The 21,545-nt window shown below is 36.1% G+C and overlaps 1 protein-coding gene and 2 long non-coding RNA genes across 3 annotated transcripts; all 3 read left to right on the top strand.

The window, feature by feature from the left end:
* Positions 1–8,348: 8,348 nt before the first annotated feature.
* Positions 8,349–9,813, top strand: LOC112755523 (uncharacterized). The gene is made up of 2 exons (XR_003179024.3): positions 8,349–8,476; positions 9,516–9,813. It is a non-coding gene; the product is annotated as an uncharacterized lncRNA (long non-coding RNA).
* Positions 9,814–12,203: 2,390 nt separating this feature from the next.
* LOC112755525 (uncharacterized) lies at positions 12,204–13,128 on the top strand. Its single transcript, XR_003179026.3, has 2 exons — positions 12,204–12,288; positions 12,674–13,128. It is a non-coding gene; the product is annotated as an uncharacterized lncRNA (long non-coding RNA).
* A 3,207-nt stretch (positions 13,129–16,335) lies between these two features.
* Positions 16,336–18,343, top strand: LOC140173753 (serine/threonine-protein phosphatase 7 long form homolog). The gene is made up of 5 exons (XM_072198326.1): positions 16,336–16,404; positions 16,922–17,664; positions 17,750–17,837; positions 17,922–18,208; positions 18,304–18,343. The coding sequence occupies exons 1-5, from the start codon at positions 16,336–16,338 to the stop codon at positions 18,341–18,343; spliced, it is 1,227 nt and encodes a 408-aa protein (XP_072054427.1).
* Positions 18,344–21,545: the final 3,202 nt, after the last annotated feature.

The raw sequence follows: 21,545 nt of genomic DNA, 5'->3' as shown, positions 1-21,545 counted from the left end.
TTGTCTTCATTGATGACATACTGATTTACTCCAAGACTGAAGAAGAGCATGTGGAACACTTGAGGACCGTGTTGCAGATTCTAAAGGAGAAGAAACTCTATGCAAAACTGTCTAAGTGTGAGTTTTGGAAGAGTGAGGTGAAGTTTTTGGGCCACGTAGTGAGTAAAAAGGGAATAGCCGTAGATCCAACTAAGGTGGAGGCTGTGATGGATTGGAAGCAACCAACCACCGTAACAGAGATAAGGAGTTTTCTGGGCTTAGCTGGCTATTACTGAAGGTTTATTAAGGGCTTTTCACAGATAGCTTTGCCAATAACAAAGTTAACCCGCAAAGACACTCTGTTTGTTTGGACTCCTGAGTGCGAGGAGAGCTTTTAGACTTTGAAGAAAAAGTTGACCAGTGCACCTGTGTTAGTGTTACCTGAGCCGAACGAGCCATTTGAGGTGTACTGTGATGCCTCATTGAAGGGTCTAGGGTGCGTACTGATGCAGCATCATAATGTGGTAGCGTATGCCTCTCGGCAGTTGAGACCGCATGAAGTTAATTATCCTACGCACGATTTGGAGCTTGCTGCGGTCGTGTTTGCGCTAAAGGTGTGGAGGCATTACCTCTATGGGGTTAAGTTCCAAGTTTTCTCTGATCACAAGAGTTTGAAATATCTCTTTGATCAGAAAGAGCTTAATATGAGGCAGATGAGGTGGATGGAATTATTGAAGGACTACAACTTTGAGTTGAATTACCATCCGGGAAAGGCGAATGTAGTGGCGGATGCGTTAAGTCGGAAGTCGTTATATGCGACTTGGATGATGCTTCAAGAGGAGAAGTTGCTCAAGGGATTTGAGAGTCTAAAAATTGGTACTCGAGGAGTATCTGGAACCTTGTGTTTGAGCCGATTAGAAATCTCAAGTGACTTTAAGTCTGAACTCCTAAAGGCTCATCAAAATGATGAGGCGTTATGGAAGGTGTTATCGGCTATTGAGCAAGGGAAACAGTGGAGAGTGTCAGAAGAAAAAGATGGGTTATGGAGGTTCAAGGGTAGGATCATTGTGCCGGATGTTGGCACTGTGAGGCAAGATATCTTAAAGGAGGCACACAAAAGCGGATTCTCCATTCACCCGAGAAGTACTAAGGTGTACCATGATTTAAAGGCGATGTTTTGGTGGCCGGGTATGAAGAATGATGTGGCGGAATATGTTTCAAGGTGCTTAAATTGTCAAAAGGTAAAGATTGAACATCAAAGACCTGCTGGGATGTTGCGACCTTTAGAGTTCCACAATGGAAGTGGGAAAGTATTGCAATGGACTTTGTGTCAGGATTGCCAAGGACTATGGCTGGTTTTGATGCTATTTGGGTGATTGTGGACCGACTGACGAAGTTAGCTCACTTTTTACCCATTCGGATGACTTACACCCTTGAGGAGCTAGCACGGTTATACATAAAGGAAATTGTGAGACTTCATGGTGTACCTGCTACTATAAACTCTGATAGAGATCATCGTTTCACTTCAAGGTTTTGGGGTGCATTTCAGAAAGCTTTTGGAACCCGACTAAGCTTGAGCACGGCTTACCATCCTCAAACAGATGGTCAATCCGAGAGGACGATCCAAACACTAGAGGATATGTTGAGAGCTTGTGTTTTGGACCAACCAGCGAGTTGGGATCGGTATATGCCATTGGTGGAGTTTGCATACAATTATAGTTACCATGCGAGCATCGGAATGGCTCCGTATGAGGCCTTGTATGGGAGGAAATGTCAATCTCCGGTATGTTGGTATGAAGCTGGAGAGAAAGGCTTGTTGGGGCCGGAAATGATAGCTGAGACCACTGAACAAATCAAGAAAATCCGAGATAGGATGCTTACGGCGCAGAGTCGCCAGAAGAGTTAAGCCAATCAGAGGTGAAGGCCCTTGGAATTTGAGGAAGGAGACCATGTTTTCCTTAAGGTTACTCCAACCACGGGAGTAGGTAGGGCGATTAAAGCAAAGAAGTTGAATCCTCGATACATTGGTCCATTTCAAATCCTGGAGAGGGTTGGACCGATGGCGTATCGGATGGCTCTACCACCTCATCTTTCGAACCTGCACGACGTGTTTCACGTGTCACAGCTTCGGAAGTACACTCCTGATGCTAGCCATGTGTTAGAACCTGAATCGGTTCAGTTAAGAGAAGATTTGACACTTCCAGTAGCTCCGGTCAGAATTGATGATACTAGTATCAAATGGTTGCGTGGAAAAGAGGTTTCATTAGTCAAAGTGGCTTGGAGTTGAGGCAGTGTTGAGGAACACACTTGGGAACTTGAGTCGGAGATGCGAACGGATTATCCGCACTTATTCTCAGGTAATTGCAATTGAATTTTGTGGGCAAAATTCCCAATTAGGTGGGTAGAATGTAAAACCCAGTTAATTAACGGCTAATTAACTCATAAATGAGAATTTATTCTAGAAAGCCCAAAATGTGATTTTTATGGCTAAATGTGATAGAGGGGATTGAGACGAGAATTTCGGTACCAATTTTATAGAAATCGAACCAAGATTGGACCGAACGGGCCAAACCGGGCCAACTGGACCCAAAGTGGGCCCTTGGCCCAACTAAACTAAACCAAAACCCTAGTTTTCAGCACTCTCTCTCCTCACACAACACTAATACACGCTGAAAAAGAGAGAAAATGGGGAAGAACACTCTTCAAGGTTCTAACCCTCACTTGATCTTCAAACCACCATAACTTTTTATCTAGAGCTCCGATTGCCGCACCGTTTGTGACCACGCGTTAACCTCGGAGAGCTCTACAAAACCCATACAATCAATTTTAAGGTAAGCCATGTTTTGCTCTTCGAATTTCCAGCTTTGATTTCGAGTTTCATGAGCAAAAATATTGAGATTTTGGACTCTTTGATGTTATAGGACCCAACTCTCTTGAAGGAGAAGGTTAATCTTGTCTCCTTGGACCTTGGGTGTGGTAAGATTCTCAATCCTAGTATAATTTGTTGTTCTATGATGTTTGGGTATTGAGATGTTGTGTATGGGTATGATGATTGTGGCTTAGGTTGTGTGTATGTGAATATTGAAGCTTGATTAGTGATATTGAAAAGCTTGAAAAGGGATTTGGTGGTGAAAAATATATTCTTGGAAGTGTTGAGGCCTTGAAAGCTTGAGGAAAAGTGGTTTGGAAGTGCTCCGGTTGAGCTTGGAAAATCGGCTAAGGTATGGTCTCGGTTTTCCGTATCTAATATGTAATGTGGTAGGAAATACTTGGGCTAGAGGCCCTAAGATAGGCATTGAATTGTTGATGTTGTTGAATGGTTGATATATATATATATGATGTGGTCATATATGTGATGATGATTATTGATGCCTTGATGGTATGATGTATGAGAAATATGCATGTTGTGATATATGCTTGATGATTGATTATGGTCGAATTGTGGGTGAAACCATGTTGATGGTGAGTATGATATTGATTATGTACAATGATAGTTGATTGAAATTGGTGTTGTTGAAAATTGGCATGAGGAAGAGCATATGATATGTCAATGTGTTTGGGTTTGAGCCACTTGGGTGAAGTGGGTTAAAATGATGGGATAATGATTTTGGTGAATTGTGGTAAAGTGTCAATGTGTGAGTTGAGGAGGCTTGTTGTTGAATTTGATATATTTTGGTTGATTTCAAAGAAAATGGATGAAATTGGCATGTTTTGATTTATTTGAAAAGAGTTGAAAATGGCTTGTTTTGAAAATGGCACCTTGTGGTTTTGTATGAAAAACATGGTTTTTGGACATACTTTGACGGGACATAACTTGGACTAAGGATCTCTGTTTTATGCCAAATCTGTTTAGAAATGAAATTGGATTCGGGATGTCCATGCCGTTCGATGAACGGGTGAAAAACGATTTAAAATGAGAAAGTTATGCCCGTTGGAAGATTGGGGGTTGAATCTGTGAATTCTGCAGCTTTTAACTTAGAAAACTTTTAGCAGAATGACCCCCCGCGCGTAGGCGCACTTGGCGCATACGCGCCGTTCTTCTAGAAAGTGCCATCCACGCGTGCGCGTGGTGTGCGCAGGCGTACCGATATGCTGCACCCAATGCCCAAGCATTTTCCACAGAGTTGTGCCAGACTTGTGCCAGACTTGTGCCTGGGGCACGAGAGCACCCACGCGTATGCGTGGCTGACGCGTGCGCGTCGCTTGGCTATTTTTCGATCCACGTGTTAGCGTGCATGTCGCATACGCGTCGATGAGTTTTGTGTGGCCATCCATGCGTGCGCGTGAAGTGCGCGTACGCGTGGCCCTGTTTTCATCCCAAAGTTGATTTTTGAGTTTTAAAAGCCAAATCTCTTATTTCTAAGCCTCCGATCTCACCATTTATATCTTAAATCATTATGATATGCCTAGCAATGAGAATAGGAGCTAGGGGATGTGGTAACTTGCGAGTAAAGCAAGGGAAAATGAATGATCAATGAGGATCAAGCATGATTATGTGAGATGCGGAGGATGGTGGTGTAAGTGCTTGTTATGCCATGGGTCGAAGGGCCGTAATTGTTAATGAATTGGCTGGTTATGGATTTAATCGTGAGCCGGATGGCTAGATTATTGCCGTGTTACGGCGGAGCCATGATTATAGCTAAGTATAAATGCATATATGCTGTTGAATGAACTGTGAATGTTGCACTTCCACTGTTGAGACTCGAAGCTCTTTTGACCCTATGTCGTCAGGGTGGCCGGGCACTGTGAAAGCTCCGGATGAGCTCACCCCCGTAAATATTCACCAATGAGGGTGATGGATATGGATCATGATTATGATCAAATTTATATTGAGTATAACTCGAGTTGGGGAGACACGACAGAGGGACAGTCCAATGGTTAGCTACCAGGACTTGTCGGGTTGGCTCTATAACCGACAGATGATATCATCAGCCACTAGGGACAGGCATTCATCATATGCATACTATGTGAATTGATTGAGATTGCCTATTTGACTGCATATTACCTGCTATTTGTCTAAATGCCTTACTTGTTCCTGTTTGTATATCTCTTGTCTGATATAACTGTGTTTGCTATACTATACTCCTGCTGGTGGTTGGGAGATCTGAAGAAATTGGAAAGGGAAGTATTATTTAGACTGAAGAATCTTTAGTCAGATGCCCTTTTTTGTTTAGCTTGTTTATAAGCTTTGAATTATCTGGGGGAAGTTCTAGGATTGCCTTCGGCTTTCCTCTATTATTATGTATTATATATGTGGAAGTTGTTACCATGCTGGGGACCTCTGGTTCTCACCCATGCGGATTTTGTGGTTTTCAGATACAGGACGTGAGGTTTCCCGCTGAAGCATGTTGGAGACTTCTAGATTTGCGAAGATCTTTTGTTCTCGGGACTATGTTTTGGTTTATATGTTTTGCTTAGATACTTTTATCTCCATTAAATAATACAAACTGTGATGACTCCTCTTATGGGAGATTTTGGAGAATAGGTTTCTGTATTTGTGTCCCTTTGGGTTTCCTTTGGGGTTTTCCTTATTCTATCATATGTATATATTGCTATGCTCGGACCGGTTATCTTCGCAGCCGGATTTTGAGTCTTGATATTCCTGTTTTTGACACTCCTTTGTATATATATAATCTTGCGTTGATTTATCCCTTGTTCGTTACGTTATCGATCGGAGTGTTGTGCTTTCGAGTTGCGATTTTTGTTTACCCCTTTTTCTACAAAGGCTCCTAGTTATAATCAATCATTCATACTACTATACGTACTAAATTTTTATTTTAGAGGTCATAATACCTTGTCATCTCTGAATTATGGCTTAAGCATAAGACTATGTATGGTAGGGTGTTACAGATATTACATCCTTAATTAAATTAGATTCTTAATGAAGTTATATATAAGGTTTGTTTGGATAAATTTTTTAAAAAAAGATGTTTTTAAGTTTTTTTATTTTATAAAAAAATAAAAAGTAAATTTATGTCTAAATATTTTATATAAAAATAATTTTTTAATTTATTTATTTATTAGATAAAAAATATTTTTTTAAGAATTCTTTTTTAAAAAAAGATATAAATTATAATTTTTAAAAAAGATATTTTTTATTCAAATTTGTTACACATACATTTAAGTAATATTGTCATTCAAATTCAACTAAGTAGACCCCCAACACCAACAAAATTCTCTCTAATTAAAAAGAGCATGATTACACACGCACACACCATTTACCTTATCGTCGTCGTCGTTGTCTTCTTCTTCTACGCGTTCCTCCTCCTCTTTTTGCTCCTTATCCTTCTCCTCTTGTTCTTTCTCCTTCTCCTCCTCCTCCTCCTCCTCCTCCTTCTTTGCGTGTTTGTTTCTCATCGTCATTCTTTTGTTGCTGCTGTTATTGCAGTAGAAAGTGAAGGAGGAAAAGGAGAACGAGTTTTGAATTGTGCAGAAAAATGAGTCTAAATCCATCTTAATTCACTAAAAAATGAATCGAAAATATATAATGATTGCAACACAATTAAATCAGAAATGAACCAAAATTATATAATGGATTGGGACATAATTTACCCAGAAATGAACCAAAATTTACCATAATGATTGCGACACATAAACTCAGTTCGAAAACAAGTGCACAAACAAGACTGAATCATGAACAAAAACACATCCAAGATTAATTTTGGATCAGACGAGGTCATTAATATGTTTCTTATTCTTTTTAGTTTGATATTTTCTTCTCTTTGTGTTGGTTTTATTCCTCTTCAGAGAGTGAAACAAGAAGAACTATAAGAAAATAGAAAAAGAAGGAGAAGATGAAGAAGAAAAAAATGAAAAAGAAGAAGATGAGGAGGAAGATGAGAAGGAGTTTTAAATTGTGCAGGACGAGTTCAAATGCACCTTAATTCACTCAGAAATGAACTGAAATTATGTAATGATTGCGACACAATTAACTCAAAAATAACCGAAATTACACAATGGACTGTGACACAATTAACTCAGAAATGAACCAAAATTTACCATAATGATTGCGATAATGATTACCAAAATTTACCATAATGATGAAAAAAAAGATGAGAAAAAATAAGAGAAAGAGTTTTGAATTGTGCATGACAACGAGTCCAAATGCACCTTAATTCACTCAGAAATGAACTGAAATTATTTAATGATTGATACACAATTAACTAAAAAATAAATTGAAATTACATAATGGACTGCGATATAATTAACCCAGAAATGAACCGAAAATAAGAACACAAACAAGACTGAATCGTGAACAAAAACACATCTAAAATCAATTGTGGATCAGACAACATCATTAACATGGCAAAAATTCAACAATAACAATAAGAATAATGATAATAATGATAATGACGATATGTATAATGAAAAGGAAGAAGAAAAAGAACGCATGCGTGAATTTGAAATAAGAAGAATAAGTAGAAGCAGCACGAAGAGAGAAGAAAACAAAAAAAGAAGTGCGTGGCTTAAATCACTTAGATGAACTTAAATGTTAAAATTATTTAGATGTAGCGAATAATTCTTTTTACTTTTTAGTACTTTTTTTTACTACTAAAAATTTGATGCAACCACCCTGACTGTTAATTTGATTGAGTTGTGCGAAGAGGGTAAGCTTGCTGAAACTTTGGAACTCATGGGTCAAGGTTCTGTTGCTGATTATGGTGTTTTTCTCGCCATGTTGAATTTGTGCGAGGGTACGAGGTCGCTTGAGTATGGGAAAAGGATTCATGAGTTCTTGAGAAGATCGAGGTTTCGAGGGGAGGTTGAATTGAACAATAGGTTGATTGGAATGTATGGAAAATGTGGTAACATGAATATTGCACGCAAGGTGTTTGATCGAATGCCAGAGAGAAACATGAGTTCTTGGCACTTGATGATCATTAGATACACTGAAAATGGCGCTGTGGTTTCTGGGCTTAGCGGAGGTGAGAAGAGGGGAAGAAGAAGAGAAAGGGGCGCGGCGGTGTGGGTTGTCGCCGGAGGTTGTGGTGAAGGGAGGTGGCTGTGGCGGTGCTGAGGTGATGGTGATGGAGGTTATGGTGATGGTGATGGTGAAGAAGATGAAGATGATGATGATGAATGGTTGGTTCAGATTGGGGGAGGGTTTGGGAGTGCCACGTAGGTTCGGAAAGGCACGAACCAAGTTCAAATCCAAGGCGGGGCATTTTTGTCACACGGACAACATCTCTCATGGGTACAAGGTTAGTTTCAAGCTATCATGGGTACAAATGTCAGCGTTTTTATCTCTCATGGGTTCAAATAGTCATTTATTCTTAATAGAAAAGTCAACTGACTAATATATATTTTATTCGTGCGTGTTTATTGGCCGAGTAATGAAGTAACCAAGTTGCGTTATTTTTGAACCTTGAAATTGGAACATGCTACTCTATAAATTGAAGTTCAACATGTGCAACTTGTAATCATCCAATAAACATGACACATTACAGGTTAATCACTTTCATGCTTATTCTGCTTGTGTGTGCGCCTTATCTATCTGGTATCTCTCATCTCTTTCTCCCTTAAATCATCTTTCTTTCTTTTTGTTTAAAAAAAAAATTTACATATTTAATGTTTAATCTAGTCCCAATCAAATTTTCGAAAAATAAAGACACTTCTACATTTTTTCTCTTTATTTTTCTTTTTCTCTTTTCTTTTATTCTCTTCTTTTCGAAGGTGGAACTATGTACATTGAAATGAAAGGGAGGTTAGTCACCAAAAAAAAATGAAAGGGAGGTCATAACTTCTCCCAAATTCATAACCTTTTCTATTCTTTTTATTTGTCTTATTTTAGTCTTTTTAGATAAAATTAAAATTTTCTTTCAAAAATATTATTGTTTACTCTATTGTTATATTTTTTTTTATTATATTATTTTTACTCTCAAATTACTACAACAATTACTATGATCATTATAATTATAATTTTTGTTGTTATCTAAAAGAAATCATAATAAAAAGGGATATTTAAAAAAAATTTTGATCAAATGACTAAAATAGAATAAAACAAGTTATTAAGGATAAAATAATACGTTTGAAATTAAGACTTGTTTAGGAACTAAAACAGTAATTTTTGTGTGTGAAAGGTTAAGATAGCAATAATAATAATATTATACATCCAAATTTTTTTATGAACAAAATTTAACCAAATTAAAAAATAATAAGACTTAAAATAATGTTAACCATAACTTATTTTTGTTATGTTTGACTAATTTAATTGGATTTGATTAAAAAAATACTTTGATATATACCATTGTTCTTTAAAAAAATATAAAGACTTAATGTGCTTTTTTATAAAAAAAAATAGTTAAATTTGTGACCTTTAATTCTTTTTTTAACATACAAATTTAAGAGTTAAATTTATTTTTTATTTTAATTTTTTAAATATATAAATATGACTTTTAGATTTATATTTTAGTATTAAATATTTAAATATATAAATCAGTTCCTCTAATTATTACCATAAATTACCCACAATTTTTTTTTTCATATCTAACAAAAATAGCCTATAATCTAGTGGTTGTTAATGATATATATTGCAGGTGCAGTAGGATCTTCAGGGAACGAATTTAATGGAGTGATGATGTCACTCGGAAGAAAAGTGGTTCAAGTTTGCGATCCAGCGTGTTTACCGACGTCCTGCGTTTGTGCCAATAAAGTCAGCCCATAAGATCTGTTTATTGGGATTTCCATATGAATTAAACACAACGTAGCTGATGACGTTGCCTTCGTTAATTAATTTGCTACTACAGTATGCATTTCCTAAATAAAGAAGGGTGTATGCAGTGTATTTGTATGAATATAAATGTTGCAAGTTATGTGACATATTTTTATTTTTAATATTGGATTAATAATAGTATTTTTTTAAATTGTAATGTATTGTATTATTTTTTTAAAATATGGGATGATTTAATTTACAGATTATATATCGGATCGTTCGATTTTTAAAAAGTATAGAAATCGGACCGTCCGATTTGTGTGGATTTGTGTACTCCAAATTATTTTAATTTTTTAAACACAAATCAGACCACTATTTTTAAAATTTTTTAAACACAATTTAAAGGGTCTAATTTATATATCTTCTATAATTTTAAAAAACATCAAAAAATATCACGTTAAAGCATAACATTTATCCTATTTTCATATCTAAATTTTTTAGCCGTTATACTGCTACTTGCAAAATAATTAAGTTTATCTTGTTTATTATTATTATTATTAGGGAAGTAGGGATGAATTATAACAAACGTATGGAAAGATGAGAAGTAAACATGGCGACGAACGTGGGTAGAGGTGTACAAATCTAAATTTAATCCGGAAATCTACTGTATTTATCATATTTGATCTGAAATATATGGATTCGATCTAATTCGCAAGTTTATTTGAACAAATCTAATTTGCAGACGAACATAATAAAAAAACAGATTTTTGATTGTTTTATTTCTGTTATTAAATAATATTTAATGATATTTTGAGAGTAAATAAGTGTAAACAAATGAAAAAATAAATTTTTCATGAGTGAATATTTCATCCAACTTTTGACAATTATCTTGAAATGATAACGAAGTCTCAAAAAAAAATATCCAATCTGGGCCTTGATATTTTTTTTTGAGACTGATTAGCTCCTATGTCAAAAATAACAACCTGAACTTTTTTTTGACATAGAGACCTCGTTGTTCTTTCAAGATAATTTCCAGAGATCGGGTTGGATTTTTTTTGTTAAGAGCCTTATTGTCTTTCGAGCTAATTTTTAGGGTTATTTTGAATTTTATTCATTTTTTATTATTTTGTGAATTTTTAAAATATTTTAAGAATATTTTTAAATTTTTGTTTTTTGTTAATAATATGACTAATATATCTGATATTTAATATGCAAATTTATATATTAGATCGGATCTAAATTAAAAAATATAAGTATAAAATTTAATCTCAATGTTTGAATATAAATTGGATCAAAATTTTACATATTCCGATCCAATTCATCTGCATACATACATTCCAAGTGGTGGTGATGAATGCTCAATTGCCCATGAAAGTGGACAGTAGAGGAGATTGGTGGCGCGTCGTCCCTTTGGCAGGAGGTGAGATTCACGATGTGGTGCTTCATAGCGGCGGCGGCAAAGACATTGTCCGGAAGATAAAGAAGCGCATGAAGAAAACTAGAAAAGGGGTGACTGGAATAGGAGATCAGAGAAGAGAGAGGAAAGAGGTCTCAACCTGCAGAAATAAGAGGGCAGGGTGATGAATTTGAATTAGAATTTTAATTTGCTTCGCATTTATCATCGAAATAATCCAACTATTATGTAGAGTTATTTAAGTAAAATGGAATATTTCATTTAGTTGATCTACCATTAAAAATTTTAACGGTAATATTTTACGCTAATTACATGAGTTTTTACGTTTTATTTTAGTATCAAATCTAGCATCAAAGTATGCAATTCGACAATAATTATTAGCGAAAATAAAATAATTGTCGAGACCCAATGATAATTCCAACGACAATGAGCACATTTTTTTGTAGTGAGATTTCAGACTTTGGATCCAGGTTTTGGAAAAATTAATAAAGAATACTTGGATATTAGTAAATATTTCATGGAAATAGTTTCACTAAAAATATTTGTTTTCGAAGGCTGAGGAGATATAGAAGGGAGTGGTCCTGCTATGAGAGGAAGGCCATGTTGTCTCCATTATTCTTTAATGGATTTGGCTGGAGAACTTGAAGGGATATTATTTTACTGATGATATTGTTGATGCTAGAGCTGCATCATTATTTGTTAGTTGTATCATACATATTATAATATTATATTGAATTATTTATACTATGGAATTAACAGATACCAGTATATTTATGAATCTACTTTTTAATTTGAATATATGAAATTCAAATGAATATGAACTTTGTATACTAATTAAGAGATTTTAAATTCAAATCTTTTAAATAATAAAAGAATAATTTTTTGTGTCCATATACGTCATGAATATATAAAGAATAATATATATAGCTAACGGCTAATTATTAGTATATTAACTAAACTAGGTTATTCAAAATGAATTAAACACGTATATATAAGCGTTGTATATGGTACGCATACAGCTAATGGCTAATTAATATATATAGCAAAGTAAACTTAAATAAATCAATTTTCTAAATTACAATTATTGAGCAAGTTGCATTATTATTTTGAAGTCTTGAAATAGAAGCACGCTTCTATAAATTAGATTTCAACGTATGCAAATTTCAGTGCGATCCAAACATGACACATTACATGTTTATCTCTTTCGTGGTTATTCTGTTGCTGTGCGCCTCTTTTCTCTCTGGTATCTCCTCTCTCTCTCTCTCTCTTATAAATTTGATGAATAATTAGACTATGAATAATTAAACATTTTGTAGAGCTCCACGTCATCAGTTCAAATAAAAAGTACACATAGGCAAATTAACAACATACAAATTATTCTGTACATATTATTATTATTATGTAAATCAACTATATATGCAATGATTTTGCGTCTTTAATTAAATGATGAATACACATACATATTATTCGTTAATGATAAGTATCCTGTATCCTATAGGATAGTAGTAATAAGAAAATTAAAAGAAGACTTGCATATAATATTAAAATATTAAACAAAAAATGCGTTAGCAGGTGTATATGTGTATGATATCGCTCGTCATTAATTATTATATATGTATATATTGCAGCAGCATCAGCATCATCTTCTGGAAACGAATTTAACGGACTAGCTTCACTAGTGGTTGGAAGAAAACTGCTTGAGTGTCCGTGTTGGCCAGTAGTATGCCCTTGTCCGTTGGACTCTAAATCCGCTCCATAAGATTATGAAATAAATACAACGTAACTACTCAACACGTTGTGGCTTCGTTAGTTAATTTTATTAAACAATGAAGGGTGTGCTAGACTGCTAGTGCCAAGTATACATTTGTATGAATACGCGACTCGTCTGACGCACCGGTTAAAAATTTATGCTTTTCATTTTTATTTTCTTTTCTTCAGCCCTCTTGAATTGTTACCTAGGAAGTATATGGACATTTCGTGCTGTTGCGTATTAGATATATTTTAGATACGACACTCGTTCAACATGCATGTTTGCTGTGTCCAAATCTTGTCTTAATAAAAAAATAAAAAAAATTTCACTGAATACGCTTAGACACACTTAAATACCATCACGTGTCCGCGTGTCTAATCTTATTCTTAACATATGTTCTTGAAATAAATTTAAATATAGTCTAAATTATTATTTATTAAAATAAAAAATATTTTAAATACTTAATATAATTAAAATAAGATATTAAAAATAATTACAAAAATTATTTTATATTTTAATATCAATAAAATATCAAAATATTATTACAATTTATCTAAAAAATACTTCATATTTTATATGTATGCGTGTCCCCGTGTCTTATAAGATTTTAAAATTTGCGTGTCGGCGTGTCCTGTGTCATATCGTGTCCCGTATCCGTGTCAGTGTCTATACATCATAAATTGTTACTTTTTATGTTAATAAAAGTATTTTTATTATTTAATTTTTTAATTAAAAGTAAAAATTTATTTATTTTATCATTATTCAAAATATAAATACATAAGTATCCTTTCTTAAATTTTATTTATAAAATTTTTTAAATTAAGACTAAATTTATACTTATTCTTTCTATTTTTACCGGTGCTATTAAAATCGAACCGAATTGATTAGTTTAATACTGATCTGATCTGATATTTGGACCGCATAAAATAAAAAATCAATATAAATTGATCAAACAAAGAGTGAACCGATAAAAATCGGTAAGATTCGATCCAACTGAATTGGTTAGGATTTAAATTTTACCAAAATGTTAGAGATGGGTTCAAACCTCTCCTCTCTAGAAAAGAGAAGCCATACACAGCTACCAGGGCTGCCATAATTTTTATTGACACATATACAAATTATAATATATATAGATATCTTTTATCAAATAGTTTATTTTTATCTAATTTATTTTAATTTTAGTTATAAATTTACTCATTCTTAAATTAATTATATTTTTATTAACAATAATTATAAACTCACTTATTTTTTTCTTTTCATAATTATATCATATCTATTAGTATTTGTTACGTGGGTAATCTGAAAATAAGTGGATTGGTCTTGGAAGAAAGGCCCAAGCATTAATGGGGGAAGATCTCCGACTTGGTGCGCGTCTAGGAGCCTACGTTTGAGTTGCGTGTTTTGAAGAAATGGGGGGTGGTACCTGCAAAGACACTCCGATGCCTAAGTTAGCAAAGGGGGTAAGCAGATTTTTAGAGTATCGGAACTTAGTGTTACCTAAGCATGTCAGTGTATTTATAGTGGAGATCCAATAACCACCGTTGGAGTAGTTCCACTTCCAAAGGTGGATAACCGGCCCTTTATCTTAGGTTGGTTAGGACAATGCTTCTGAAAGTGTGTTGAGAGATTTTAGGGACAGTTACTTATTTGAATAAGTGTTATCTGCCAACTCATGTCGAACCCGACTTCTTTGGGGAGAGGCCTATGTCGAGCCCGACCTCTTCTAAAGAGGTCGGAAGAGGTCGGGTGGGTGGTTAAGGCCAATCTTTGGATTGAGCCTTTTTGGTCTATTTGGACTTGAGCCATAGTGTTGGGCCAGTGGTATGAACAATATTATTTTTCAATAAATACTTGTAGTATATAATAGTGTAATAGATATAAATTAATTAATAAATTATTAAAATTTAAAAATAATAATTATTTTAATATAAAAACAAGATAAAATTATTTATGATAGAATAAAAATAACAAAATACTTATTATTCATGGTCTATATTATTTTAGAATAGCTTGATATTTTTAAAATATTAATAAAAATATTTATTTTAAATTTTTGACTATTTTTTTATTTACACAGTACTAGATCAACCGATTCAATCAATAATTTACTGGTTGAACCAATAATCTAATAACTCAATAACATGACCGATTCAATTATTGGTTCGATTATGACAACTATAATTTTTACTTTTCAAAACATTCGCTTTAAATATCAACATACTATTTTGATGAATATTTCTTGAAACTGGATAAAGAGATTAGCCTCAATACGTTGTGTCTCATTCAACTTTTTAAATTGTACGACAATAAATATAATTTAAAAATATAAATAACATAATTCAAAAGATAAATATGAATAAGAACCATAATCGATATAATTTATGTATATCAAAAAAATATATTCCTTGATTTATTATATTAAAATAATTTATTTTACAAAAATATAAGTTATATTTTTTAAAATTAACAGGGATCTATGAAAAAAAGGGCTGAATGCATAGAGAGATGAGGAACTTAAGCATTAAAAAAAATACTGATTTGACCTTTAATTTTATTTATTTACAGATGGAAGAAAAAAGAATGGATGTTCAAAATGTCTCACCAAATTTATTATTTTTTAAGATAAAAAAAAATACAGAGATAAATACAAAACTTTTTTTATCCAACTTCAATTTGTTTTCACTAATCTTTCAACCATTACTTGTTAATTTGAATCCTAACATAAAAAGATCTCTGTAGAGGATGTTACTTTACCTTTTATTTATTTATTTTCTTTTTTATTCATTATTTCTAAATGTTGTGAAGGTGACATTTAGATAAATACTCCACGACTATTAGAAGAAACAAAATATAATTTATTTTTAATATGCTATTTGAAAAAACCACCAGCATTCTTACAAACTGCACTATAAAAAAGCACTAAAAAAAGAGCCATAAGATAAGGAGACAAAAATTATAGAATAATAACTCTTTTCCGGCAAATTCTATCACAGCCATCTATTTTCATCTCCTTTTTATTTTTATCATATTCTTTTTCCTCAAACACGACATCAGCAGACTCATCACATCTAATAGAAAACAACACTATTAAAAAATAAGGACAATTTACTTAAATAAATAGAATAGGAGATTTCTTTACCTGAATGTGCAAAATTGTTTGTTATTACGTGTATGTGCAAAACTCGATTTCTATGTAATCCGTGGCAACCTACCACGGTTTCAAAACATGCATAAACCGTGGCAGGTCCCAGCGGATTAGGAGCAAAATTTTTTGAGTGTAAACCGTGGTAGGTTACCACGGTTTACGAAGGAAAAATGGCAAGCATAAACCGTGGAGAGTCACCACGGTTTATGAAGAAAGTTTGTTGCACATAAAACCCGGTAACCCACCGCGGTTTATGTGTGTGTACATATATAAGTAATCCGCTGAGGGCAGGGACGGATCATTTGAGACATCAGGAAAAAAAAGGAGGTTGTTGTAGTGTTGAGAGGAATTGGGAAAAATTTGGAGGTGTAAAGGAGGAGTGGATGGTGGAGCCAATGGAGGATGAGGATCGCTTGTACCGACTAAATGGCATCGCTCACGTGGCAGGATATATCGAGGAAGAGGTTAGTTACTATTATTGTTATTATTATTGTTATTAAAATTAATTCTAATATAGCAATTGATATTATTAGGAATATTGTTAGTAAAAATATTTTATTATGTTTATTTGTATTGTGATTCTGATTAATATTATTTACATAAATATTGATATTATTATGGTTATTGTCAATAAGAATGTGAGCTGTTTATTAATATTGTCTACGCAAATGTTAATATTATTATCGGTATTGTTAGTAATGCATATTTTATTATGCTTATTTATCTTCTTAGTGTGGTTAATAGTATTTTTGTACAATATTTTATTATAAATATTAATATTTTATTCAAAGATATTTTTTTCTGTATTTATATTGTTAATTTGTTGTAATGAGTGCATAGTATTCTTAGCTTCACTATTTATTAGACAATAAGAGAATCAATGAATTTAATGTGATGAGTCTAATAAATTTTACGAAAATTATGTTTGGTGTTGTTTGTAATGGTTGTATGTTAAGGGATTTTGTTACCCACGTTTTACAGCCTAGTAGGGTTATTACCGCCGTTAGGCGGCAGCAGAATATGCCCTTACATGACCGGATTATACCATATCTGGAGACTGCGAGCTTGTATCATCTTGCTAGGCTAAACAGTCAGTGGTTCTGGGTTGATGAGTCTCTCCTTAGCGCATTTATTGAGCGGTGGCGTCCGGAGACCCACACGTTCCATATGCCGTTTGGTGAGTGCACAATTACTTTACAAGATGTTGCGTATCAGCTGGGTTTGCCGATTGATGGTGCGCCCGTTAGTGGGTGCTTGACTGAGTTTGAGAATCTGATGGAACACGGAAGACCAGCATGGGTGTGGTTTCGGGAGTTGTTCGGGGAGTTACCTCCACAGAGTAAAGTCAAGCAGATGACAGTGTGCTACACATGGTTCCACGAGAGGTTCCGGGTTCTCCCTGCATATGCTACTGATGAGACCGTGCGTGTATACACACGCGCTTATATCCTGATGCTGTTGTCGTCTCAGCTGTTTGCGGACAAAAATGCAAACAGGGTACACCTTCGCTGGTTGCCTTATTTGGCATCATTGGACGACTTGGGCAGATATAGCTGGGGCTCTGCTGCACTAGCCTGGTTGTATAGGTGTCTTTGTCGTGGTACAAACAGAAACGTCGTTAACTTGGCTGGGCCGCTACAGCTACTACAGTCTTGGATTTTCTGGAGGTTTCCCACTCTGAGGCCCACTGGTTTTGACCGGTTCGGGTTTCCGCTTGCTTCCAGGTATGGTTTAAAAATTTCCGTTCATAAATTGTAAAAACAGCATGTGTTATGGTTTGTTTTGACATCATTTCAATTTAAATTGTAGGTGGGCCGAGTTTGTGCCGAGGAACGATGCAGGGGCACAGAGATTAGTTTCCGCACGCCTTGCACTGGATCGACTGCGTGTCCACGATGTGAGTGATTTATTTATTACTGATAGTTGTACTAGTTTTTCTTACATGTCACTGCCTCATCAAACTCTTACTGTTTCTATGCAGTTTGTGTGGGAGCCTTATTCTTCTACTGATGTTGCTGCTGTTATTCATCCGGAGATACTAGCTGACGAGCACCGACGGCTATGGACGGCCGTCACTAGCCTGATATATTTTGCTGCGATCGAGTGGCACCAGGTCGATAGGGTTCTACCCCAGTTCGGCGGTGTTCAGCATCTCCCAGATGGAGCTCTGAACATAGATTGGCTACATACGAAGGATGGTAGGGGTGGGGATCGGTGGTTTCCTACATATTATCAGGAGTGGCACCAGCTTTGGAAGAACAGGCTTCAGTCAGTCATATGGGTCGATCGAGTCCTCGACCCCGGTCCATCAGCAGATTACCTGGAGTGGTGGTGCCGTGTGGCGCACAGATTCCTTTCCCCAGATGTAGCATTTCAGGATCTGAGGCCGATTGTGTTGACTGAGGAGGTGCGTCACAGAGGGTCGTCCCAGGCACCTCCTAGAGTGCACGTTTATGACAGACCAGATAACAGACGAGTCGATCGGCGTTCACACATTCACTGATGTTTGTGGTCATGTGCCCGAACCGTCGACCAGCATCCTCATGTTGGGTCCATTTGTCATACTCCATACGGTTGGCCCAGTCACACATTGCTGGATTCTCAGTCCGCATGATGTCGAACCAGTAGTAAAACTCTGCCTCAGTCTTGGCGTAGGCAGCATTGACTAGCAACCGCCTTGAGTCCTTACCTTTGAACGTTAGGGCAAAATTCACAGCCACATGCCTTATACAGTAGGCCCGGAAAGCACGAGGAGGCAGCCATCCAGTCTCAGGTGCCTCAAGCGCTGCCTTGATCCCATTATGCCTGTCTGAGATAACAAGGATACCCTCCTGAGGAGTCACATGCTCTCGGAGATTGGACAAGAAGAATGACCACGACTCTGCATTTTCGCCCTCCACAAGGGCAAATGCTATCGGCAGGATGTTCGAGTTCCCGTCCTGAGCTATCGCCAACAGCAGCGTCCCTCCATACTTCCCATACAAGTGGGTACCATCAATACTGACGAGGGGCTTGCAATGCCGGAATGCCTCGATACACGGTGGAAATGTCCAGAAAATCCGGTGAAAGTACACCGTGGACTCATCAACCCCACCACCAATCTGAACAGGAGACGTCTTCAGCACCGTGATTGTTCCCGGCATTGTCGCCTGGATCCCTAGCATCCAACGTGGCAACTCCGCGTAAGACTCTTCCCAATCTCCATATATTTGTGCCACTGCCTTCTGCTTAGCCATCCAAACCTTCCTGTAACTAGGCCTGAAACCGTAATCAGCTTCTGTCGCTTGTTGAAGTACCTTTACCGTAACCGCAGCATCCGCCCTAACCATAGGAAGAATCCTCGCACATATAACGTGATAATCCAGCTGACGGTGATCACTTGAAATAGAAGTTGCGAGGCATGTGTGTGGCCCGTTGTACCTCCTAACCTCCCAAGTCCCTTTTCGTGCACGAAGCGCTACACGAATCAACCAAGTACAACCCTTGCCGAATTCCTTGCATTTTCCATGATACTTCAAATGATCCGATTCGATGACTCTGTACTCAACACCTCGCCAGATGCTATAGTCCTTTACACTCAGCACAGCTTCATCTTTACTTTGGAATGATTGCCCAATCTCAAATTCTGTAGAAGATCTCCCCACTCTGTTACCACTGTCTTCCTGTTGACCAAGAGCTTCCAAGTTTAGTGTGGAGAAGTGTGGAGGGTACTGATGAGAACCAGAACTTGAAGGCTGATGCTGCGCATGTGGATCGCCACCTGTGTCATTGTCGCTGTCACCATCGATATGAACAGGCTCCTGGTCAGACTCATCGTCACGTATTGCATTCTCTACTTGATCAGGTCCACCAAAGTCTTCGATATAAGGTACGAGGCCACCACCGGTGCCCACAACGTTGGGAGGCTCAATGACTGCTGCATTCTCGAAAGGTACAGAACCAACAACCTCTGTTCGGTATAAATCAGCCGCAAATGAAGGTGATTGAACCGACGGAAGATACGGTCTGACCGCAGGCATCGAACTAGATGCACCACCCGCGGAAGCTGGGCAAGGAACTGGAGCGGATGCCCTAGAACTATCGACACCAACCTCCAACTTCGCAAACAACTCATGGATTCTGATCTCCGGAAAACTCCTTACATAGTAGAACAGAACCCTAATATCTTCATCAGCCTTAACCGCAAAGGTTTCATACTGAACACCGGTCGAGACAACCGCCATGGGAATCTTGTAGAATAGTTTCTTCACCCACTTGCAACCCAACACGCCAAGCTTCTCCAAGATGTTGTTCTTCAAATCTGACAAACTCATCGACGAACTGATAAAAATACTTAGTGGTTCTCTGTCGGTGAACTTCACACCTTGGCTTTTGCTTTTTTTTTTATTTTCCCAGAGCAATGCACCAGGGCAAGAAAACTCTCTTCCTCACTAGCCATTGTGAGAATGATCTCTTATGGAGCTTGAATCACCCACATATATATAGACTTCCCGTCATAGTAAACCGTGGAAACCTACCAGGTTTTCTGGCCATTATTTAACCTACATAAACCGTGGTAACCCACAGGGGTTTTATGTGCAACAAACTTTCTTCATAAACCGTGGTGACTCTCCACGGTTTATGCTTGCCATTTTTCCTTCGTAAACTGTGGTGACCTACCACGGTTTACACTCAAAAAATTTTGCTCCTAATCCGCTGGGACCTGCCACGGTTTATGCATGTTTTGAAACCGTGGTGGGTTGCCACGGATTACATAGAAATGGAGTTTTGCACATGCACGTAACAACAAACAGTTTTGCACATTTAGGTAAAGAAATCTCCCATTCTATTTATTTAAGTAAATTACCCAAAAAATAATGATAACAAAATGAGATTGAATAAATTATGGAGAAATGAAATTAGATTAATTTCTCAAAAATAAAAAATCGAAAATAGCATAACATACCAACTAAAAAATCGAGATCTTCTTCCGTCTCCAATAGTTTAGCCAAGGGAGTAATTGTAAGGCCAAATTTTAGGATAAAATCAGATGTATCATTCTTGACAGTGGTTCTAAATTGAAAAATCAGCTTGCACTGATGTTTAATGGCTCTATATGGTCTTTGATTTGAAACAATAGAGAAGAGCTTTATCACACATACTTAACCTTCGGATAAAATTTCTTTAAACTTATGAATCATATGCCTTCAAACAGTAACTTGTATTTTGAACTCCCGTCAATATACAAGATAATATGTATAAAATTTAGCATCACCGACCAAGAGAAAAAAATGTATATAATTCACACATTAAATGAAATAAGTGGCAAACAAAAAATTGACCTCTTAACTACAGAAACAGAAGACAAACTATAAAGATGGAGATAGATTGGTAAATTCAAAATCAATTTTAAACGAATAAAATTATGACAATTTAAGACTCAATCAAACAAATTCGATAACACATCAGCCAATTAATAATGATACTGATGGCTTGGCAGATTTTGAGGGATATGAAGAGAGTTATGAAACGGATTCTGAGCTCACCATTCTATGGAATTATAGTTATAATCCTAATGGGCTGGTAAGTGGGTTAAAAAGGATAAAGGTATGAGAGCTTCAGATTG

This window comes from Arachis hypogaea, chromosome 6, assembly GCF_003086295.3.
Source record: "Arachis hypogaea cultivar Tifrunner chromosome 6, arahy.Tifrunner.gnm2.J5K5, whole genome shotgun sequence".
Classification (NCBI taxonomy): domain Eukaryota; kingdom Viridiplantae; phylum Streptophyta; class Magnoliopsida; order Fabales; family Fabaceae; genus Arachis; species Arachis hypogaea.
Note: the sequence above shows the minus strand (reverse complement) of the source record. Positions and strands in the feature narration are given on the sequence as shown.